General features: G+C 47.7%; 5 protein-coding genes across 8 annotated transcripts; 4 read left to right on the top strand and 1 right to left on the bottom strand.

Moving 5' to 3' along the window:
* Position 1: 1 nt before the first annotated feature.
* Positions 2-2,756, bottom strand: LOC121594590 (nucleobindin-2). 2 transcript variants are annotated; one of them, XM_041918005.1, is made up of 5 exons: positions 2,646-2,756; positions 2,109-2,333; positions 1,925-2,029; positions 942-1,826; positions 2-875 (listed from the first exon to the last, which is right to left on the bottom strand). In XM_041918005.1, exons 2-5 carry the CDS (start codon positions 2,250-2,252, stop codon positions 192-194), a joined length of 1,818 nt encoding a protein of 605 aa, XP_041773939.1. In that variant the 5' UTR covers positions 2,253-2,333; positions 2,646-2,756; the 3' UTR covers positions 2-191. The 2 variants fall into 2 exon arrangements, with proteins under 2 accessions (XP_041773939.1, XP_041773940.1); XM_041918006.1 differs by having other exon boundaries at positions 2,650-2,753.
* Positions 2,757-2,817: 61 nt separating this feature from the next.
* Positions 2,818-6,535, top strand: LOC121594588 (ADP-ribosylation factor GTPase-activating protein 3). 2 transcript variants are annotated; one of them, XM_041918003.1, is made up of 7 exons: positions 2,820-3,322; positions 3,490-3,681; positions 3,766-3,897; positions 4,267-4,425; positions 4,608-5,391; positions 5,471-5,785; positions 5,875-6,535. In XM_041918003.1, exons 1-7 carry the CDS (start codon positions 3,245-3,247, stop codon positions 6,039-6,041), a joined length of 1,827 nt encoding a protein of 608 aa, XP_041773937.1. In that variant the 5' UTR covers positions 2,820-3,244; the 3' UTR covers positions 6,042-6,535. The 2 variants fall into 2 exon arrangements, with proteins under 2 accessions (XP_041773938.1, XP_041773937.1); XM_041918004.1 differs by lacking the exon at positions 4,267-4,425 and having other exon boundaries at positions 2,818-3,322.
* A 1,122-nt stretch (positions 6,536-7,657) lies between these two features.
* On the top strand, positions 7,658-10,452 carry LOC121594324 (probable peroxisomal membrane protein PEX13). 2 transcript variants are annotated; one of them, XM_041917455.1, is made up of 3 exons: positions 7,658-8,151; positions 9,594-9,656; positions 9,749-10,452. In XM_041917455.1, exons 1-3 carry the CDS (start codon positions 8,012-8,014, stop codon positions 10,080-10,082), a joined length of 537 nt encoding a protein of 178 aa, XP_041773389.1. In that variant the 5' UTR covers positions 7,658-8,011; the 3' UTR covers positions 10,083-10,452. The 2 variants fall into 2 exon arrangements, with proteins under 2 accessions (XP_041773389.1, XP_041773388.1); XM_041917454.1 differs by lacking the exon at positions 7,658-8,151 and adding an exon at positions 8,788-9,169.
* Positions 10,453-12,161: 1,709 nt separating this feature from the next.
* Positions 12,162-13,280, top strand: LOC121593451. Its single transcript, XM_041915785.1, has 2 exons — positions 12,162-12,606; positions 12,708-13,280. The coding sequence occupies exons 1-2, from the start codon at positions 12,374-12,376 to the stop codon at positions 12,874-12,876; spliced, it is 402 nt and encodes a 133-aa protein (XP_041771719.1). The 5' UTR covers positions 12,162-12,373; the 3' UTR covers positions 12,877-13,280.
* Positions 13,281-14,433: 1,153 nt separating this feature from the next.
* Positions 14,434-17,060, top strand: LOC121593450 (pupal cuticle protein 36-like). The gene is made up of 4 exons (XM_041915784.1): positions 14,434-14,633; positions 15,833-15,995; positions 16,503-16,695; positions 16,773-17,060. Exons 1-4 carry the CDS (start codon positions 14,561-14,563, stop codon positions 16,914-16,916), a joined length of 573 nt encoding a protein of 190 aa, XP_041771718.1. The 5' UTR covers positions 14,434-14,560; the 3' UTR covers positions 16,917-17,060.
* Positions 17,061-17,191: the final 131 nt, after the last annotated feature.

Consider the following 17,191-nt stretch of genomic DNA (forward strand, 5'->3'; position numbering starts at 1 on the left):
GTTCAAACGGAGTGTTCTCGCTTTGTTATTGGTTATGTGTGGAAGCTTCGGAACGCTAAAACGAGAATGTTGTTTCATCATTGGCGCGTCATTTGTCGTGTGTTGTTGATTCAGTTTGATTCGGCTGTTTCATGCTTTCGTTTGGCTGCAGTTTATCCATCCAACGCTTGTCGCTTCAAGGAAGAGTCGTTCTAGTGTTTCACCTGTACAACGGATGGCTGTGCCGGTGCTGCAGGTGGTTGCTGCTGCTGTGGCTGTGGCTGCTGTTGTGGGGAAGATGCAACGTTTCCGGTATGTTGCTGCTGTGGTGGCTGCTGCTGTTGTGCTGGGGCTGCCTGTTGCTGATGGGAAGGAGGCTTCTGGTTTGGCTGTGCATTGTTGTTAGCGTGCTGTTGCTGATATTGTGGATTTTGTGGGATCTGATTCGACTGATACTGTTGTTGTTGCTGTTGTGGCTGCTGTTGCTGTTGCGGCTGCTGAGGATATTGGGCTTGTTGTTGCTGTTGATGTGGCTGCTGTCCAGGATGTTGTTGTTGTTGCTGGTACTGCTGCTGTTGTGCTGGGGCAGGTTGAGCCTGTTGGTGCTGTGGTGCCGCCTGTTGTCCTGTGTATACAGTAGACTGCTGACCGGTGTAGGTTGGATTAGGATGGACCTGATGCGGTTGCACGTTGTCGTAGATCTGATTGGGATGAACGTTTATTTGCTGGCCATGATTATTGTACCCTGGCGGGGGAGGTCCCTGCTGATGGTGCTGTTGCTGTTGCTGATAATGCTGCTGCTGCTGATGGTATTGCTGTTGTTGATGCTGCTGTTGTTGCTGGTAGTGCGGGACCTGGTGCTGCGGAATTGCGTTCGGATGCACCTGATAGGCTCCCTAGAAATCATACAAAACACAAAATTACTTTAACATCCTAAAATCAACATTCGACCAAACACTTACATTCGCGTCCGGATGGTAACCCTGCGGCATATTGGGATGCGGCGGCAGCTTGCCCTCCGCAACGAGCCGCTGAATCTCCTCCTGCCGTCGGCGCTCAAACTCCAGATACTCTTCGTGCGTAAACTGGGGCTCATGGTCGACAGTGTCCCAGCCCGGATCCTTCTGGAACTCGTCGCGCTTCGTCTGCTCGATAAACTCCTCGTAGCTGATCAGCCCGTCCTTGTTCGTGTCCGCCTCCTTGAACACGTGCTCTCGCATACGCTCCATCTCTTCCGCCCGCTCCTTCATGTCGTCCTCGGGCGCCCCGGCCTGGTACATCTTGTTCAGCTCGTTAATGAACAGCACCTTCACCTCGTTCTCGTCCCACATGTTATTGCCGTCCAGATCGTGCAGCATGAAGAACGTTTTCGGATCGAAATCCTGCCCATCCATGTGGTCCTGCTTTTCCCACACCTCCTCCAGCTGCGCCTTGTTGCCGGGATGGTGTATCTTCTCGTGGTTGTCGTGCTTGGCCTGCTGGCGCTTCAGCTCCTCCTCGTACTCCTTCCGGTGCTGCTCGTCCAGTGCGCGCAGCTTCTCCTGCTTCTCGAACTCCTTCTGCAGCTCGTACTGCTTGAACTCTTCCCGCCGGCGGCGATCGTTCTCCTGCAGGTCCTGCGATGTCTTCAGGATCAGCTTCTTCAGATCGTCTATCTCGAACGTGTGCGGGTTCGAGTGGTCCACGTGCTCGCTAATCTTCAAATGGTCCCGATCGATCTCGTTCGTCAGCTCGAACTGCTTCGTCGCTAGCTCCTTCAGCCGCTGCAGCTCCATGCGCTTCAGCTCGTCCAGCCGCGACCGCACGTGGTGCCCAACGTACTCGAGCTCTTGCGCGATCACACCGGACTGTTGCAGACAACAACAAAAAAAGAAGTTAACAGTGAATGGGAGCTTCTTTCACGTGGTACATTCCGTGTGCTTATTCACCCAGAAACAAAACATACCCGAATGTCGGACTCTGCCGCCTTCTGCAGTTTTTCAGCAAACACAGGATCGCTTTCCAGCACGTTTACAACCTCCTGGAGATACTTATTGTACTCGATAATGTTCTGAAAAAGGTAAACAAAAATTCCAACATGAAGACCTAGACTTCGCCAGACTCTCGTCCTCCTCCCCTCGAACGTGTACCTCCATGCGTTCCACGTTGCTGTCCTCGTGTTTTTGCTCCTTTTCGGCGGGCTTTGGTGGCTGTGTCACAACCGGAAGTCCCAGCATCGTTGGCAGCATCCCGGCTACCAATAGCAGCACCAGTATGCTGCCATTGCCTTTCATGGTTAACGAAGAGCTGGTTTCACTTCCCCGTTGGATCGTAAAAGCAGGAATTGCCTGACTGAGATTTCAACGTCGTTGCCACTGCAAATCGATACGAGATTGTAAACTACGTGTAAGATAAGGAACCGATAACCGAGCCTGTGTCAAAGTTTACTGCCAATCAAATAACAATAAAATCGAACTAGAAGAGTAGCGCAAAGCAATCTCCCACACGTCAAGGCCACTGGAGCTGGAAGAACTTCCAGTTTGTGTTGAAGGGGTGCTACTGCTACGCTTGCCAGAAAAGATCTTTCACTGTTTGTTTAACGCCAGACACATTAAATACATTCACGCAGGCGAATGATAATGGGCTGACGAAATGTTGCGACAGAAAACACACGAAAGAACACGTACCTACCCAGCAGCTGCTCACCCGAACAGCAAGTCAATTGTGATTGTTGTTTGATGTCATGTTTTCTGGGGAGACGGGGGTCTGTCACCGTGCATTCTTCGTGGCACCCTGCCCACCAAGGTAGCTGGTGGGACGTCGTGACGTTACCCTCTACTCACCTTGGGTCGCCGTCCCGAAGCTGTCAAACACGTTGCAACGTCAGAGCGTGTCACGTCAAACTGTGTGAAAAACGAGAAAAAAGCAAGAGAAAACTAAAGTGCTGATTGTATTGCTTCATCAAAAGCTCCCCTGTTGGGCTGGAATAGTTCGGCCTTTTTTCCCCATTCAAAAGCGGACGGAACAGTGAAATAGTGGAAAACCAGTGCCGTATGTTTGCATCACAGTAACGCCACAACGGACGCATCTGCCCAGTCGTGTTTTTCCACGTCTTGGTCGCGTTGTGATTACGCTGGAATTTCCCCATCGGTAGCGCGGACTGTCCTTCCCACACCCAACCCATCCCTCCTTCCAAAAGGTGATACGTGTTTGCTGCCATTGATCGACCCCCGGGGGAGGAAAGATTAGTTGGCCTCAACCCGTAACGACACACACACCCCCGAACATGGCTGGTGGAAGTTCGCCCTCGAAGGAGGACATCGATGCCATTTTCCATCGGTTACGATCGCAGGCAACGAACAAGGTAAAGTGGTACAGCGGGAGAGGGTGGGGTTAATGGTTCTGTTCAATGTCACCAACACCTTCACCGTTCCCGTGCACCATGACGTGGTCGCGCGCGCGTCCTTCACGCGGGAGTGTGTAACGAGAATTTGCTTTCCTCCTTCTATTTGATGCAATTTCCTCTCGCAGACCTGTTTCGACTGTGGAGCGAAAAATCCCACCTGGTCCACGGTGACGTACGGCGTGTTCATCTGCATCGATTGCTCGGCCGTGCATCGGAATTTGGGCGTGCATCTGACGTTCGTCCGGTCCACCAACCTGGACACGAACTGGACCTGGCTGCAAATTCGTCAAATGCAGGTCGGCGGCAACGCAAATGCGGTATGTATCTGTCGTGGCTGTATGATGGAGCTTTGGAATAAAGCGATAATTAAATTATGTCCCCTGGGGGTTTCCTTCTTGTAGGCACAATTCTTCCGCCAGCATAACTGCAACACCACCGATGCGCAACAGAAGTACAACTCACGTGCTGCCCAGCTGTACAAGGATAAGTTGCTAAACAAAGCCCAACAGTCGCTGCAGCTGTACGGAACGACGGTGAGTGTCGCGGTGGAAGGAGCGGAATGGCCGTTTACCCTTTCCCTGCGTGTGTTTGCAGCGATAGTGTACCGCTTTGTTTTGGCATTCCCTTTTAGTGGTTCTTAATTCGACACCTGTGTGATTGTGTGTATTGTTATTTTTAAATTAATTTTTAACTTTCCATGTTAATGCAACCTTGTGTTACACCCCTCACTCATGCCTTTAGTATCACACATTTAAAACAATCACTGTCACTGATTGAAATCACACCCAAGAATAAGGACACCACCGAGACTTGTCTTGCAACAAACTAGCTGGCTAAATTTGGCATTTTTCATTTTCGCTTTTCCTTCCGCGTGCGTGCCCACCACGTGGCTCCAACAACAGCTGCACATTGACAATGCACACGACCTGAACACGACCGCCAGCGAGAAGAAGGAGATGGACTTTTTTGCGGATTGCGACAACTTCGACAACGACACGGCGACGGTCGAACGGAACAACAATCCCAGCAGTGGGCCGAAGGTCGATGCGGAGCTGGAAAACGTAAGTAACATTCTCGACACCTTCGAAACGGGCAGCAAGCAGCATGGTATCGTTTCGTGTGATTGCAATTTCATTTGCCTGTTTTGTTGTTTAGTTTGCTGTGTGAATTCCGTGCTGATCTTATTCGCCCGATCTTCCGAAAAGCTTCCCTTTTCAACTTTCTCCTTTCGTTCTTTCCGCAGATTCCAAAGCTGGCTTCCCTGAGCGCCACGGTTGACCCCACCGCTGGGCCGCGGGTCGATTTCCTCACCTCCGAGGTGCCGGTCGAGCCGGTCAAGTCAACGATCGGGGTGCGCAAAATACAACCCAAAAAGGGTGGCCTCGGTGCGAAGAAGGGCGGCCTCGGTGCAACCCGCGTAAAGACCAACTTTGCCGAAATCGAAGAGCGCGCCAACATGGCGGACAAGCTGAAGCTGGCGCCGGCCCCGGAGAAACCCATCACCGAAGAGGAAAAGGCAGAAACGCTCGCCAGCGTCCGGCTAGCCTACCAGGACCTATCGATCAAGCAGCACAGGGAGGAGGAAAAGCTGAAAGCGATCGACCCGAACAAGGCGAAGCAAATCGAACGGCTAGGAATGGGGTTCGGCCGGGCGGCCGGTGTTTCCCACTCCGCACTGACCGACATGAAGACGCTCACGCCTGAGGAAGCGACCCGGAGCAGTGCGGCGTCCCTTAGCAAGGCGCTGTACGATCGCGACGATTCGTCCAGTGGCGGCGGTGGCAGTGGTGGCGGTGGAGGTGGAGGAAGTGGAAATGGCGGCGGCGGCGGCAGTGGTGGGAACGATTTTTTCGATGACTATTCCATAATCTACGGGTTTTCGGGCAGTGGCAAGGGGGCGGATATGAGCGAAGCGACACAGATGGGGTTCGATACGCTCGAGCCGATCGACAGCAAGCGTCCCACGGTGAAGACGATGTTCTCGCCGGCTGGCGGTAGCTTGAAGGGTGGATCGAGCAGTATTAGCGGTAAGTGTCCGTTAGCTTTCCTTTAGCTTGCGAACGTTTTTGTTCATGTTTTTGTCTGTTTTTGCTTTTCGCCTTTTAGATCAACCCACGTACAGCCGCGGAGGTGGCAGTAGCAGCGGAAGCAACTACAACAACAACAACAACAATAACAGCAGCAGCAACAACAGTAGCAGTCGAAGGAACGGTCAACCGCAACCAGTCGATAACAGTGACGTTGCGCAGAAAAAGTTCGGCTCTGCCAAGGGCATCTCGTCCGACCAGTTCTTCGGCGACGAACAGTCGAGCTACGAACGGTCGGCCAATCTTTCCAAATTCCAGGGCTCTACCAGCATCTCTTCCGCCGACTACTTTGGCCACGGCTCGTCATCGATGGGATCGGGCGGTTCTAGATCCGGTAGGTGATCGGCACCTCGGGTGAACTCGGGTGGGGCGATGGAGCTTTTCGTTTGCAATAATTCCATTCCATTCCTTTTCTTGCCCCAGGAGGAGGAGGAGGAGGCGGACCGCGCGGTCCGGCACTGCAGTACAATGGGCCCGATTTGGAGGACGTGAGGGAAAGCGTCCGGCAGGGCGTTACGAAGGTGGCCGGACGTCTCAGTTCGCTCGCCAGCGATGTGATGAACTCGATTCAGGATAAATACGGCTACTGAAGCTCGCGCGTATGTACCGCAACATCCCGAATGCTGGGGAAGCCGTGCACGGAAGTGTCGCCTCCTGCAGCATGGATCACAATCACAACACACTATTGTTAAAAAAAGAAGGCAAACAGCAGCATCAAACTAAGAGAAAAACAGGACCATTAGCGGTTATATATTTTGATTTAGAGACGGTTCATGGGAAGCACCAGACGGGGTGGGCTTCCGTTTGTTTCCGTTGGTTGTTTAGCGTATGTTTAGTTTATCGATGATGTGTATTATAAAGTGTCGCTTATTGAAATACAAGGCCTGTGCATCTCTCTCGTTCATTCTGTTCAACGGTCCGCCTGCCATTTCCATAGTGCAGGGTAGTGCAGGCAGGAAGCAAGAAGCCCGTTTGCCGACATCATTTACTGCTGGTTGTTTCTCATTGTGTCCATGCATTCGATCTGTTTGGGGTAGAAAAGAATACGTTTTACGTTTTTAAATATATTTTTATGTTGCTTGTATATTTTTGTATCTTCTATTGCTTCCTTAGCTCTATTGAATTAGGGTTTTTTGTGTGCCTTGGCTTTGTTTTTTTTTTACTTTCAATTGTTTACCCATATATTGCACGTTCGCGTTAAGGGAAGGATCGCCAAACCATCCCACGATGGCGCCTTATTGCAAGCAGCGCAGTAATTATATTATTAGACCCATTAGCAAACGTTACAACATTTAGCAAACAATAAGAAATGTACCACTAGGCTCCAGCTAGGTAAAGAAAAGAACGAAACAAAAAAGCGTTAATTGATCCTGTACTGCTTCAATCTCAGAAACGATTTTTCTACATTAGACTTCCCCTCTACAGATAGTGAAAGCGTAGCACTGGGGAAACCCCTCGACACAAAAGAGAACACTTTGAATTAGGCGCCACTCTTTATTCCATATTCTTCCTCCTTCCCACCTTCTCCAGTATCTGTAAACCAAGCGAAGAATGTTCTGCGATCTCGTTTCATCAAGCCGGTTTGCCATTTTAGGGATGCTTAAAAATGAGAGAGTAAAGAAATGTTGTTGCGTTGTTTGTACATTTTTTTGTAAAACCGTAGCATCTATCCTTAAAAATCCGCGTGCGAGATAAAAAAACGGATATAAGCTGGAAAACCCAACCACTTAAAAAGCGATACGTGGGGGGAAGAAACGGAAGATGATGCGTACGACTTGTTGAAATACACACAATAAAGCCTCTACTGTACACTGTAAACAGGTTATGGAATGTAAGGAAATTCGTATTCCATTTCGTGCGTTAATATCGGCTAGTCGATAGAAATTACCAGAACCGAGTGGCTAAGCGGTCTAAAAATTCGATCTCTCACCGGTGGAGAACCGGTCGCAGCTGAAAGAAACCACGCCACGGATTAGGTGTATTTTTAATAATTTCTTAAAACCACTGTCGGAAAAATGCGAATTGATTATCATATCATTAGTGAAAGAGTGTTGGGTTCCGAGGAGGAATGGATGGAATTTACATGTCTTTACCAACTTTTTCTTCTTTTTTTGTCGATGGACGTAAACCCGCTCCCCCGCCAATAGCGAATTGTGGTGCAAGGATACCTAACGACAAATTGCCGGCATTAAGGTTGTGCGCACACAAAGTGTACACAAAGGTGCATAAATCACAACCACCGTTGACCATGGGCTTGGGGACGGTGGTACGTGCGTGGTAACGCGTTCGAATGATGCCTCCCGCGTGTGTCACGTGTGCTACATTATATCCATCGCTGGATTCAATTCGCCCATCGCCGGATTATTGGGAGGATTGGATGGAAGGAAGGAAACCGGTATGCGGAAGATATTGAAAGCTCTTAATGCGTTTTTGGGGCTGGATTCCCCCAAATGGGTGATAATTCGTTGGCGGGGGGAGGCTTGGGCCAGGGTTGGGCGGGGGGTTTGCGAATTAAAGGTGGTAGATATGCCCAATCTTCCGGTCCGGGGACGGTTAGTTGATGTTTAGCGTTCAATCCAGAATGGCGCGTGTTTCGAGCTGGAAGACTTTGGTCGTTGTCGTTTTGGGGGCTACCGGCGTGATGGCAGGCGTTTCGCCACTGTTTCAGTTCCCCTTCCAATGGAACCAACCGCGACAATTGTAAGTGTGTAAAAGAAGGAGGGCTTTTTTGGGGATATTTACCGATTTTTAGACACGTTTAGACCGCTATCAGTAGATTAATGTGTACGCAAAGTTGCTTAATTGGTGTAAAAATGTATAAATCAGGAACAGAACTTATCATCGTCCTTCAACAAGGCAAATTTAAAACGTTTCGTAAATGATAAAAAACCGATTCACTCCGTCACGATTGATCAAACAATCGACGGTGAAGCGTCAATCTGGCGTAACACACGCAAACGAAGCACGCCGCCAAAACCTCTGCAAGTGAACCGTGCCCCGAAGCGTCGTTCGACACTCGTGACAAAGTGCTGATGCGTTGCTAGGCAACGTAAATCATAGACGTAGCGTGCAGCCGCCACGTGTTTCTTTCCGCATCGTCGGCAACCGAATGTGCATCGCGCTAGCAACGAACTGCGCGACTGTGTAGAACGGTGCAAGAACAAAAAGTCATCTCTTTTTTTTATTAAATGCATTGATTCATCGTGTACCGTGCACAATAAAAAAAAAACATACACACAATCACAACCTTTATACAATGGCCAGCGGCACGGGCAAATCTCCGTTTTTTTCAGCACGCGTGTCATTTGCCACAAGCCATTTGCGCGCCAACACAAACAACAATTAACCGCACTGTTGTGGTGAAGGCCCAGCAGCAGCAGCAGCAGCAGCAGCAGTTGCAGAAGGCTACGGCTAGGGAAGTACGCGCTTCCTATTTGTAGCAAACTAGATTCTGTTTCCACTTCCCTTCGCCGAGGAAGCAGGTGGTGCAGTAGTAGTAGCAGCAGTTGCATCTTTTTCTCATTGCGGTGCAGTTGCAGTTTAAGTGGCGCAAGATGAGGACGCTCTACACGATCTACTTCCTGCTGGCGGCGTCGTTCTTTGCCGGCATTGTGATAGCGGGAGTGTTGCAGCTCAGCAAAGACCAGCAGCAGGCGAAGCTGGAAGCGTCAGCCGAGGTGGCGGTGCGCAGCAAACGGGAGCTGCTGCGTGTTCTTGGGTATGGGCCTTCGTGGTGGCGTATGCGGTGGCGAATTTTCGTTAATTTTAGTTGAAGTGGATCGAATCGTGCTTCTGTATTTGATTTGTATCGATTGTTTCTACACGACGGCGTGAAATTCGTGTTCGCGAAATTCGCATGCTAAAATGATTGTTACAAATTAATCAACGAAAAATCAAGTTTTTTACAGACAAATGGGATTACAAATGATTATGATTTTGCAAAGACGTGGTTCTCGCTTTAGTAGTGTGGAAATGTTGTGACATGATGTGAATTAGATTAGCAAATGCAGCGAAGATACTTCGACTAATTCCAACTGGAATTCCAACGGCTTCTCCAACGGCTAGTTGGAATTTTTCGAATAGTGATTCCAATCGCTTCGTAAGAAAAACCAATTCTATTTTGTTCTTGACCATGCTTTCAGCGGCGGTTTTGGTGGAGCTTCCGGTGCGAATGCTGCCTCGAACGCGCTCAGTCAAAACGTGGGGTAAGTGTTGTTTGTAAATAAAAAATCCCCGCCCCCCCTCCCTTACCTTCCACACCGATCGGTTCCCTTCTCTTCCTTTTCTTCCCCTGCAGTGGAATTGGCTTTTCCAGCTCGAACGCGAACGCAAACGCCTTCAACCAGCAGTTCGGACTCGGCGGGTTCGGTTCGTCCGCCGCCAACGCACAGGCCCAATCGTTCCAGAGCGACGGACCGTTCGGTTCGTTCGGTGCGTCGGCCGCCAATTCCGCCAGCCAGGGCTTCGGTGCCGGGCCGGGTGGGCTGGCTGGTTCGGCTGGTTTCTCCGGCAGCCAGACGTACAATCTGCCCGGCGGCCGCAAGATCTCGATTGCCTATTCGAACGGATTTTCCCTCGCCAACGGGGGGCGGCCTACCGGATCGAATGGGTTCAGTATTACGCAGAGCTGAGACTAATGTTCCTGTCTGGAGGAGTATATAAAAAAAAGAAGAGAAAAATACTCCTTCATAGCAAAAAGAATCCCGTGCTACGAACGAAAAATATACGTAAATGGCTAGAGAAGGTTATACTTAGTTGAGTGGATAGGTGCAGCATAATGTTAACTATTTATTGTACCCTTATAGCACTCCTTATAGCGTACCATACTGCTAAAAGCTCACAAATGCAATGCAACAATAGTGAAACATGTGTTTACAAAACATGTGTGTGCTTCCCGGGAAGCTCAACGTACACAGTGACTTAGTCATAGAGGTGATCGTACCATTTTGCCTTTATTTAGCAACAAATAAAGTAAAAAAAAACCCTTTGTCTTATCGCTCAGCTGCTTGAGTTGTTGTCGTTCATTCTACTCCATTCGCTTCATGATCACCAACACAAATGATGGGTTGAGAGTTGAAGCCAATCACAACTACTCAATAAGCTTGCATGTACCGTTGATAATAAATACTTATGTTATTTTCATTTCCTAACTAAGCGGTTGGATTGTTTCATAGCTTTTTATTGAACATTATTAATATTAATTATTCTTCAACTATTTTAACGTATCGCGTTGCCAAGAACGTCAGTGTTTTCCAACGATTTTTTTAATAAATATTTATGCTTCCATCCCACTTTTTTATCATTTATTTTTTTTAATTTTTGAGCATAAAAATTGAAATAATCGTAAAATGTATTCATAGTTTCTTTTTCTGTTTTTTAATATGTTTTTGAAACTGTGTCAAATTGTTAAAGCAAATTTTGCCAAACAATTGATTTCTTCATTTAAATAAATTGTGCGACCAATTCTAAAATATTCACAAAACTGCCAGTCACTCGTGGAATGAAATAATAAGTGTCAAATGGTAAAGAGAAAGTATACACTTACTATAGAAAACCTTTTAACATTTGATCACTCTTTTAAGTGATTTAAATAAGAGCAAATAAGTGTTAATACGGATTTGAATATTTAATTCACTCTTTAAACATACATTGCTCTTTTGCGATTCAACTCACTCACGCTCTGAGTCGACTCATTAATCGACTCTTTTTTCAGATTCAACTCACTGATTCTCTAAGCCTAATAGTGTCTAATTTTATAAAATGTTTTTCTTCTTACCCAAAATCCGTCTGAGTAAGGCCCCACATTTTGAATCATTAAAAGAAGTAGAAAACATAATAAATACATAAATTATATTTAAAGATGAGAATGTTTTGCTCTGTTATGAATTAGTAGCCAGCTACAAAAAATAAAGCGACTAGTGTTTGTCGTTCTTTTAAACTAATATCACTTTATTCCGACGACCAGTTACTTGTTATTTTTAATTACTTAGTGTTAATAAATCTTGCCTGCTACAGACAAGCAGTAATTGTAATTAGTTACTTTTACCCTTTACGCTCATTCCAATCTGTTATTTTCGGACTACAAGGGACTCGTTATACATGCTAAAATACGGTTCTTGTATTTAGTTCCTCTTACAAGCTACTCTTTCCAGTTACATATATCTTTTTTATTATTGCTTTATCATTCGTTTTTTTCCGACGACCAGTTAGAAACTAGTTGCTCTTATTAGCTACTCATCAAAAGGTACCATTCGTTACTTTTTGTATTTTTTAAACGTCCATCTCTAATTCATTTGTAGCATTCAACTCACTCGCTCTCACGCGGAGCGCACATCTCTAGGGCATAAACATTTTATAAATTATTCATAACAAATACACACACATTCCTTGCTATAGGCTACATTAGAAATACTTCAAACAACCTAACCTAACCTTCAGCCAGTAAACACAAACACTGATCGGCTTGAAAAAACCTTTGAGCAATTGGAGATAACGAGCACAGTTGCATTCGCAACCAAACACTCACACGATCCGTTCTTTTGAGTGTGTGTGTGTGTACCATGCATCTGGCAACATCTTATGCTGCCCGTTAGAGCTATGCGTACTAGCCCCCCCCCCCCTGCCGTTGCTGCTTTCTCCCACCCAAAAGCTCCCCCTTTAAGGGTGAAAAAAACCTAAACGCGCGGCGCAAATCCCTGCCACTCCGGGGGTCAGACTGCGGCCTCTCCCCGATCGCCATGCAGCTCCACGCAAACGGTTGCGCCGCCGTTCCGTATTCAGTCGCAACGCAAGTGCCACACTTTGCGGGCTGCAATCGATCGAACTAAGTGCACGTTGGAGGAGTGTTTCGTTTGTTTGAGTTGTAATTTTAAGCTGGTTTTTTGTGTTGTTTGGAGCTTTTAGTTGCTGCTGCCAAAACACAATGTCAACTTCCGTTCGAGCCAGCGCTTCCTGCTGGTGGGCAGTGATCTGTCTTTTGCTGTTGGTTGTCGGATGCGTCCTGTCCATGCCCGCGCAAGAGGACACTCGGGCGGACAAACCGCTCGGCGGTGTGCCGGACGCTGGCAGTGTGCATGAGGAGGTCGTCGTTGCAGCCGCACTGTACGTGCGCAAGAAGGATCCTACCACGCTGCGACGGCAGAAGCGTGAAATACGGTTAGTGAAAAGAAGCGGCCCAAGTAGTAGCCCTTTGCTGGCACTGCTGTCCCACCCATTGCATAACCAACCACACAATGAATCCTTTCACCACTCGACAGGAACAATCACGTAACGGTTCAGCACGGCACGTCACACACGAACCGGTTCGATGGGGCAGGCACTGGCAAAAGGGAACCGTTTTTGGGCAAGCAGCACGAAAAGGTACTGACCAACTGGAAGAACGACAACGGAGCGGCGTCATCAAAAGTGGGCCACCGCAAGGAGTAGGCAGTGTGTGTGTGTGTGAGGGGAGAAGAAAGTTGTTAAGTTGGGTTTTACTTGTTATTGTTGTTGTTTCTTTGCCATCAATCATTCCGATCAAGCTCGTACGCAAATCAATCAATTCATAGATTATTGCAAAACAGTGAACCTTTGACTAGTTTCCCAGGTTTTTGTGAGGTCCGTTTCCAGTGGATCAACCGACGAACAACTCTTTCATGTCGCACCGACACAGTGAATTTGCCGTGTATTTGCACGAGACAGAGAGACAGAGAGAGATGAAAGATAGTTTGTTGCTTTATGTAAATTAGAACGGTCGTAGTGTAATAGAGCGTAAGGTTTATGTAGCTACATGGGGTAGAATTATACTTCGCAGAAAAGGCTTAATAAACTTGAGTTGTTCTAAACGATCAGCATGCCGGTGTTGTCTCTCCAACTTATTCATATTAAATTGTAAATTAGGCACTTCTGGTTATAGGAATAAGAACTACTTCTGGTCAAACCAACCAGCACGCCAGCATCATTACACAATCTTGCTTGATTTGTATTAACCGATCGAGAAAAGATCGCTTAAAAGCAAAGTCATAAAACGCTCAAGATAAAAATACATAATTGGATCGAAGTGCTAGTGTTTCGACTGCGTCCACACCGGTCCATGCTTCTGTGCGTCGAGCAAACACACGTCACTCCAACTGTTGTTTTGTATGCAAACCAGAAAACCAGTTCTGGTGCTGTTGCCGATGCGTCTGCGTGGGATTTCCCCTCTACCAACAACTTGGGAGGCATGTCCATCGATCTTTGTGTGTAGTGTGTAGCTGCAGCTGCTTTTTTGTGTAGAGGACTGTACCACTGCTCGACTGCCTGTCCGACTGCTCGAATACGATTTCAATAGTAATCAAATAATCCCACTTACGATTGCGGGCAATTTCCTAGTTCACAACGCAACACCGCTGGGCGATAACCTTTGGATCGGTTGGTTTGCAACGGCGATCGTACCATGATCGGCAGAGCGAGCAGATCTGAAATCAAACAGGTCAACGAATTTTAGCATATTAGCACATTGTAGATCCAGTTCCTGTATGGTCAAGAACGAACGAGTAGTCCTGCTGTCCCTTCCGAATAATCTTATTAGATGTCGTCCGAGTAATACGATCGTCATGCGTTTCATCTGTCAGCTCAGGGTGAGGGGAGGAATCACCGCCCAAAGGCGCGACAATCACATATAAAAGATCTCTTGATCCCTTTATCGCGCTCGGGGGAAATCCCAATCATAAATCCCCACCCTCTATGGCAAACGCAAACGTTTCCCGTTTTGCCATTGCTCATTATCAGTTGATCCCCTCCAGTGCTGATCGCGCCCAAAGTAAACAAAACAAAACCGGACCAGAGTTTGTGATCGCACTGTCGATCATGATGCTGATGATGATGATGATGATGATGGTGGTGGTGGTGGGAAGTAAAGATTTCGACCTCCCCGCCCAGCCGAAGATCGCGACAATGGCAAAACAAGATCCGAAGGACAGGACGCAGCATCTTCGTGTCGTGCTGGTTTGAACTTGGCGGGGGGGTTTCGAGTGTTCTGCTGCGAGTAGACCAAACCCAGACCCTGATCGGGGAGCCTGTTCAGAGTGTTTTGAGCAACGCGTGTGACCGGTAGTGTTAACAAATAATCCACCCTGTGTGTGTGTGAACGATGAACAGATTCGTTGGAGTGATCATACTTTCGGCACTGGTGATCGGTGCCTTAGGTCAGAACGACGGCCGTGGTAAGTGATTCAGAGATTGGGAGCTGTAATTTTTTATAAGCTTTAGGCTTGATAATGGTTATTTGTTTTGGTATAATGAGAATTGTGACCTAGAAAAGTAAAGGTTTGGTAATAGTTCGAAGCGATGATCTTGTTCGTAGGACCTTGCATTACATTAACTAACAGTCATGTCCAAAAGGTAGGATGTCTAATATCATCATGGCTAAATATTGTTTGGATCCTAGAAACACTGTCTAGACCTTACTTTTAGGATAACCGCCAACCTAAAACATTGAATTATCTGTCGCAGTTGTTTGTTTCTTGTCAATTGCCGTTATGAACCTTGGTGACTGTTTGTTGTCTTCCTTCCAAATCTCCTTGAGACACTGTGTCTCCCCATGATCGGTAGATTACAGCAAAACACCTCCCCAAAGACGTACCCATTAGCTAAGGTCAGCTAGTCAGTCCTGACCTTTTGCGAGGCCACTCGTGCACATTGGTAGAGCACCATGTTTTTTCTTCTTTTGCTCTTTTATTTTCGGACATGTTTTGATACACCCTCAGAATCCGTTTTTGAACCAATACCCTCGCAAACCGGAAATACTGGTTTCGCTTTTATTTGTGCGTTTGTGCGCTTCGAATGGCTGGCAAACTAAACACAGCCTAGCCCAGACTTTACAAATTGGGATGGCATTCCGTCCGGTTTCACACTCATTCGCCGGGACAAACGAATTAACAACATCCGTACCCGAAGCTTCGGAGTCTGGTTCGCTACGCAAGAACTGGTTTTCGAGAGCTGTGGTACGCAAATTTGCAGAAAAAAAAACTGGGGAAGCTCTTCAGCTGTAGAGGACTGCAAGACAAGTGGGAAAGCGATGCTATCCAAAGTGAACAGGAGAGGACAACAAACCTTTTAATTGCTTCCCGTTGCTCTCTATATGTAAATTAGAGTCACCCAAGTGGGTTGAATTTTATTTGATTATTGCCTTGATTTGGCCTTTTCCGAAGTGTGTGTAAATAAAACAAAACCCAACCAACTTGTTTGCATGTTTGAGGGATGTCGTAAGCAATCCACACCCTACCCTCTGAGCCAACGGGTCAGCGAAGATCATTACCATAACAGTGGAATAGCCTTCCAGTTTGTTGGTTTTTTGCGCCTTTCCTTGTTCAACTCGACTTAATTAAAGCTTAACAACTTCTTAACATCATCCCATTTTCAGATGCTGAGGTGAGAGATCGCGCCGGCAATGGGTACGAGGTCCTGGTCGAGTCGTCCCTGCACGTGCGAAAGGCAAACCCGGCCGTACGACGCAACGTGCGCAGCGTGCTAGATCTGCTGGTGCCACCGGAAGCGGTGCTCGTGCGCCAAAAGCGCCAATTCAAGTAAGTTCCCAAACCCACTCCAATGTGTACGTTTCTTTCTCCCCAAAATACCTCCCTATTTTTACGGCTGACCTTGAGAGAGGGTGCTCCATCTGAATGAGGGTGGTGTCCGTTTGTTCATTGTGCATGCTGATCTTGTGCGCCATCTTAACGATCGTTTAGATGCGACCGGGTTCGATCGGAGCTGCTAGTAGGGGAGTGCAGTGGCGATCGCGAAAAAGATGTGCAGATATTGATTGAGAAAGAAGCTAGTGTTTTTGGTAAAAAAGTCAGCCAAAAACACAAACGCAACCCGGAAGATGATCGTACAGAATCTAACGCCCAGACACTGTACTAAACTTCCAAGGAGACAAAAAAGCGGTCCCAAATTCGATCCACGTACGATGAGTTCTTCTTTTTGTATGACAAGATACACATCCACAGATTAACGATCGCACCCATCGAAACCGCACTAATGTTGACAACACCTCTTCGCCTTTGGCTACTTCCTTCCACGACTCTTTACAGTGGGTTCGGTGCGTCCAGCTCGAATGCTAATGCCAACGCCTTCAACCAGTATTACGGCCCGAACGGATTTGGAGCGAGCGCGGCCAACGCGGGCGCACAGTCCTTCTACAACCAGGGACCGGGTGGTGGTTTCGGTGCATCGGCAGCCAACTCCGCCTCGCAAGGCTTCTCGGCCGGTCCGGGCGGTTTCTCGGTAAGCTCCAACAAACAATCATTTCACACACACACACAGCACTCACCGCAATGTGTTCTTCTCGTTGGCGTTTCTAGGGCTCCGCTGGACAGTCCGGTAGCCAGAGCTACAAGCTTCCCGGCAACAAGGACGTGAACCTGTCGTACAGTGGTGGATTTTCCGTTGCCAACGGCCAGCCCAGCGTATCGCAGGGCAGCTCGATCAGCTTCTCGAAGAAGTAGACTAGCGGCACACAACAGCGCTGAACGACGACAATAAACACGGCAACACGAGACGAGCGGACAATGACTCGGTATAGAACTAAGTGCACGCGAGAGGAACCTTAATGTCTCGGCAATGGAAATAAAAGTGTCTCTGCGTAACAACCCGTGACTTAAAGTTTCCTTAAAGGTGCACTTCCCAGGGGGAAGATCCTCAATTTTGGGGGCAAGCTTTTCACCTTTGTCTTTAAGTGGCCTATTTTGGGGTGGCGATTTTTTTCTCTTCACCTCTTTCC

The sequence above is a fragment of the Anopheles merus genome, chromosome 2L, assembly GCF_017562075.2.
Source record: "Anopheles merus strain MAF chromosome 2L, AmerM5.1, whole genome shotgun sequence".
In the NCBI taxonomy this organism is placed as follows: Eukaryota; Metazoa; Arthropoda; class Insecta; order Diptera; family Culicidae; genus Anopheles; species Anopheles merus.

Excerpts from the sequence above, each read along its gene's own strand:
- LOC121594588 (XM_041918003.1), top strand. The coding sequence starts at position 3,245 with ATGGCTGGTGGAAGTTCGCCCTCGAAGGAGGACATCGATGCCATTTTC. Across the intron at positions 4,426-4,607 it reads TCGATGCGGAGCTGGAAAAC|ATTCCAAAGCTGGCTTCCCT; the intron begins GTAAGTAACATT and ends TTCTTTCCGCAG. Across the intron at positions 5,392-5,470 it reads TGGATCGAGCAGTATTAGCG|ATCAACCCACGTACAGCCGC; the intron begins GTAAGTGTCCGT and ends TTCGCCTTTTAG.
- LOC121594590 (XM_041918005.1), bottom strand. The coding sequence starts at position 2,252 with ATGAAAGGCAATGGCAGCATACTGGTGCTGCTATTGGTAGCCGGGATG. Across the intron at positions 1,827-1,924 it reads CGGCAGAGTCCGACATTCGG|TCCGGTGTGATCGCGCAAGA; the intron begins GTATGTTTTGTT and ends TGTCTGCAACAG. Across the intron at positions 876-941 it reads GTTACCATCCGGACGCGAAT|GGAGCCTATCAGGTGCATCC; the intron begins GTAAGTGTTTGG and ends TATGATTTCTAG.
- LOC121594324 (XM_041917454.1), top strand. The coding sequence starts at position 9,006 with ATGAGGACGCTCTACACGATCTACTTCCTGCTGGCGGCGTCGTTCTTT. Across the intron at positions 9,170-9,593 it reads GAGCTGCTGCGTGTTCTTGG|CGGCGGTTTTGGTGGAGCTT; the intron begins GTATGGGCCTTC and ends CCATGCTTTCAG. Across the intron at positions 9,657-9,748 it reads GCGCTCAGTCAAAACGTGGG|TGGAATTGGCTTTTCCAGCT; the intron begins GTAAGTGTTGTT and ends CTTCCCCTGCAG.
- LOC121593451 (XM_041915785.1), top strand. The coding sequence starts at position 12,374 with ATGTCAACTTCCGTTCGAGCCAGCGCTTCCTGCTGGTGGGCAGTGATC. Across the intron at positions 12,607-12,707 it reads CGGCAGAAGCGTGAAATACG|GAACAATCACGTAACGGTTC; the intron begins GTTAGTGAAAAG and ends ACCACTCGACAG.
- LOC121593450 (XM_041915784.1), top strand. The coding sequence starts at position 14,561 with ATGAACAGATTCGTTGGAGTGATCATACTTTCGGCACTGGTGATCGGT. Across the intron at positions 14,634-15,832 it reads AGGTCAGAACGACGGCCGTG|ATGCTGAGGTGAGAGATCGC; the intron begins GTAAGTGATTCA and ends TCCCATTTTCAG. Across the intron at positions 16,696-16,772 it reads CCGGTCCGGGCGGTTTCTCG|GGCTCCGCTGGACAGTCCGG; the intron begins GTAAGCTCCAAC and ends TGGCGTTTCTAG.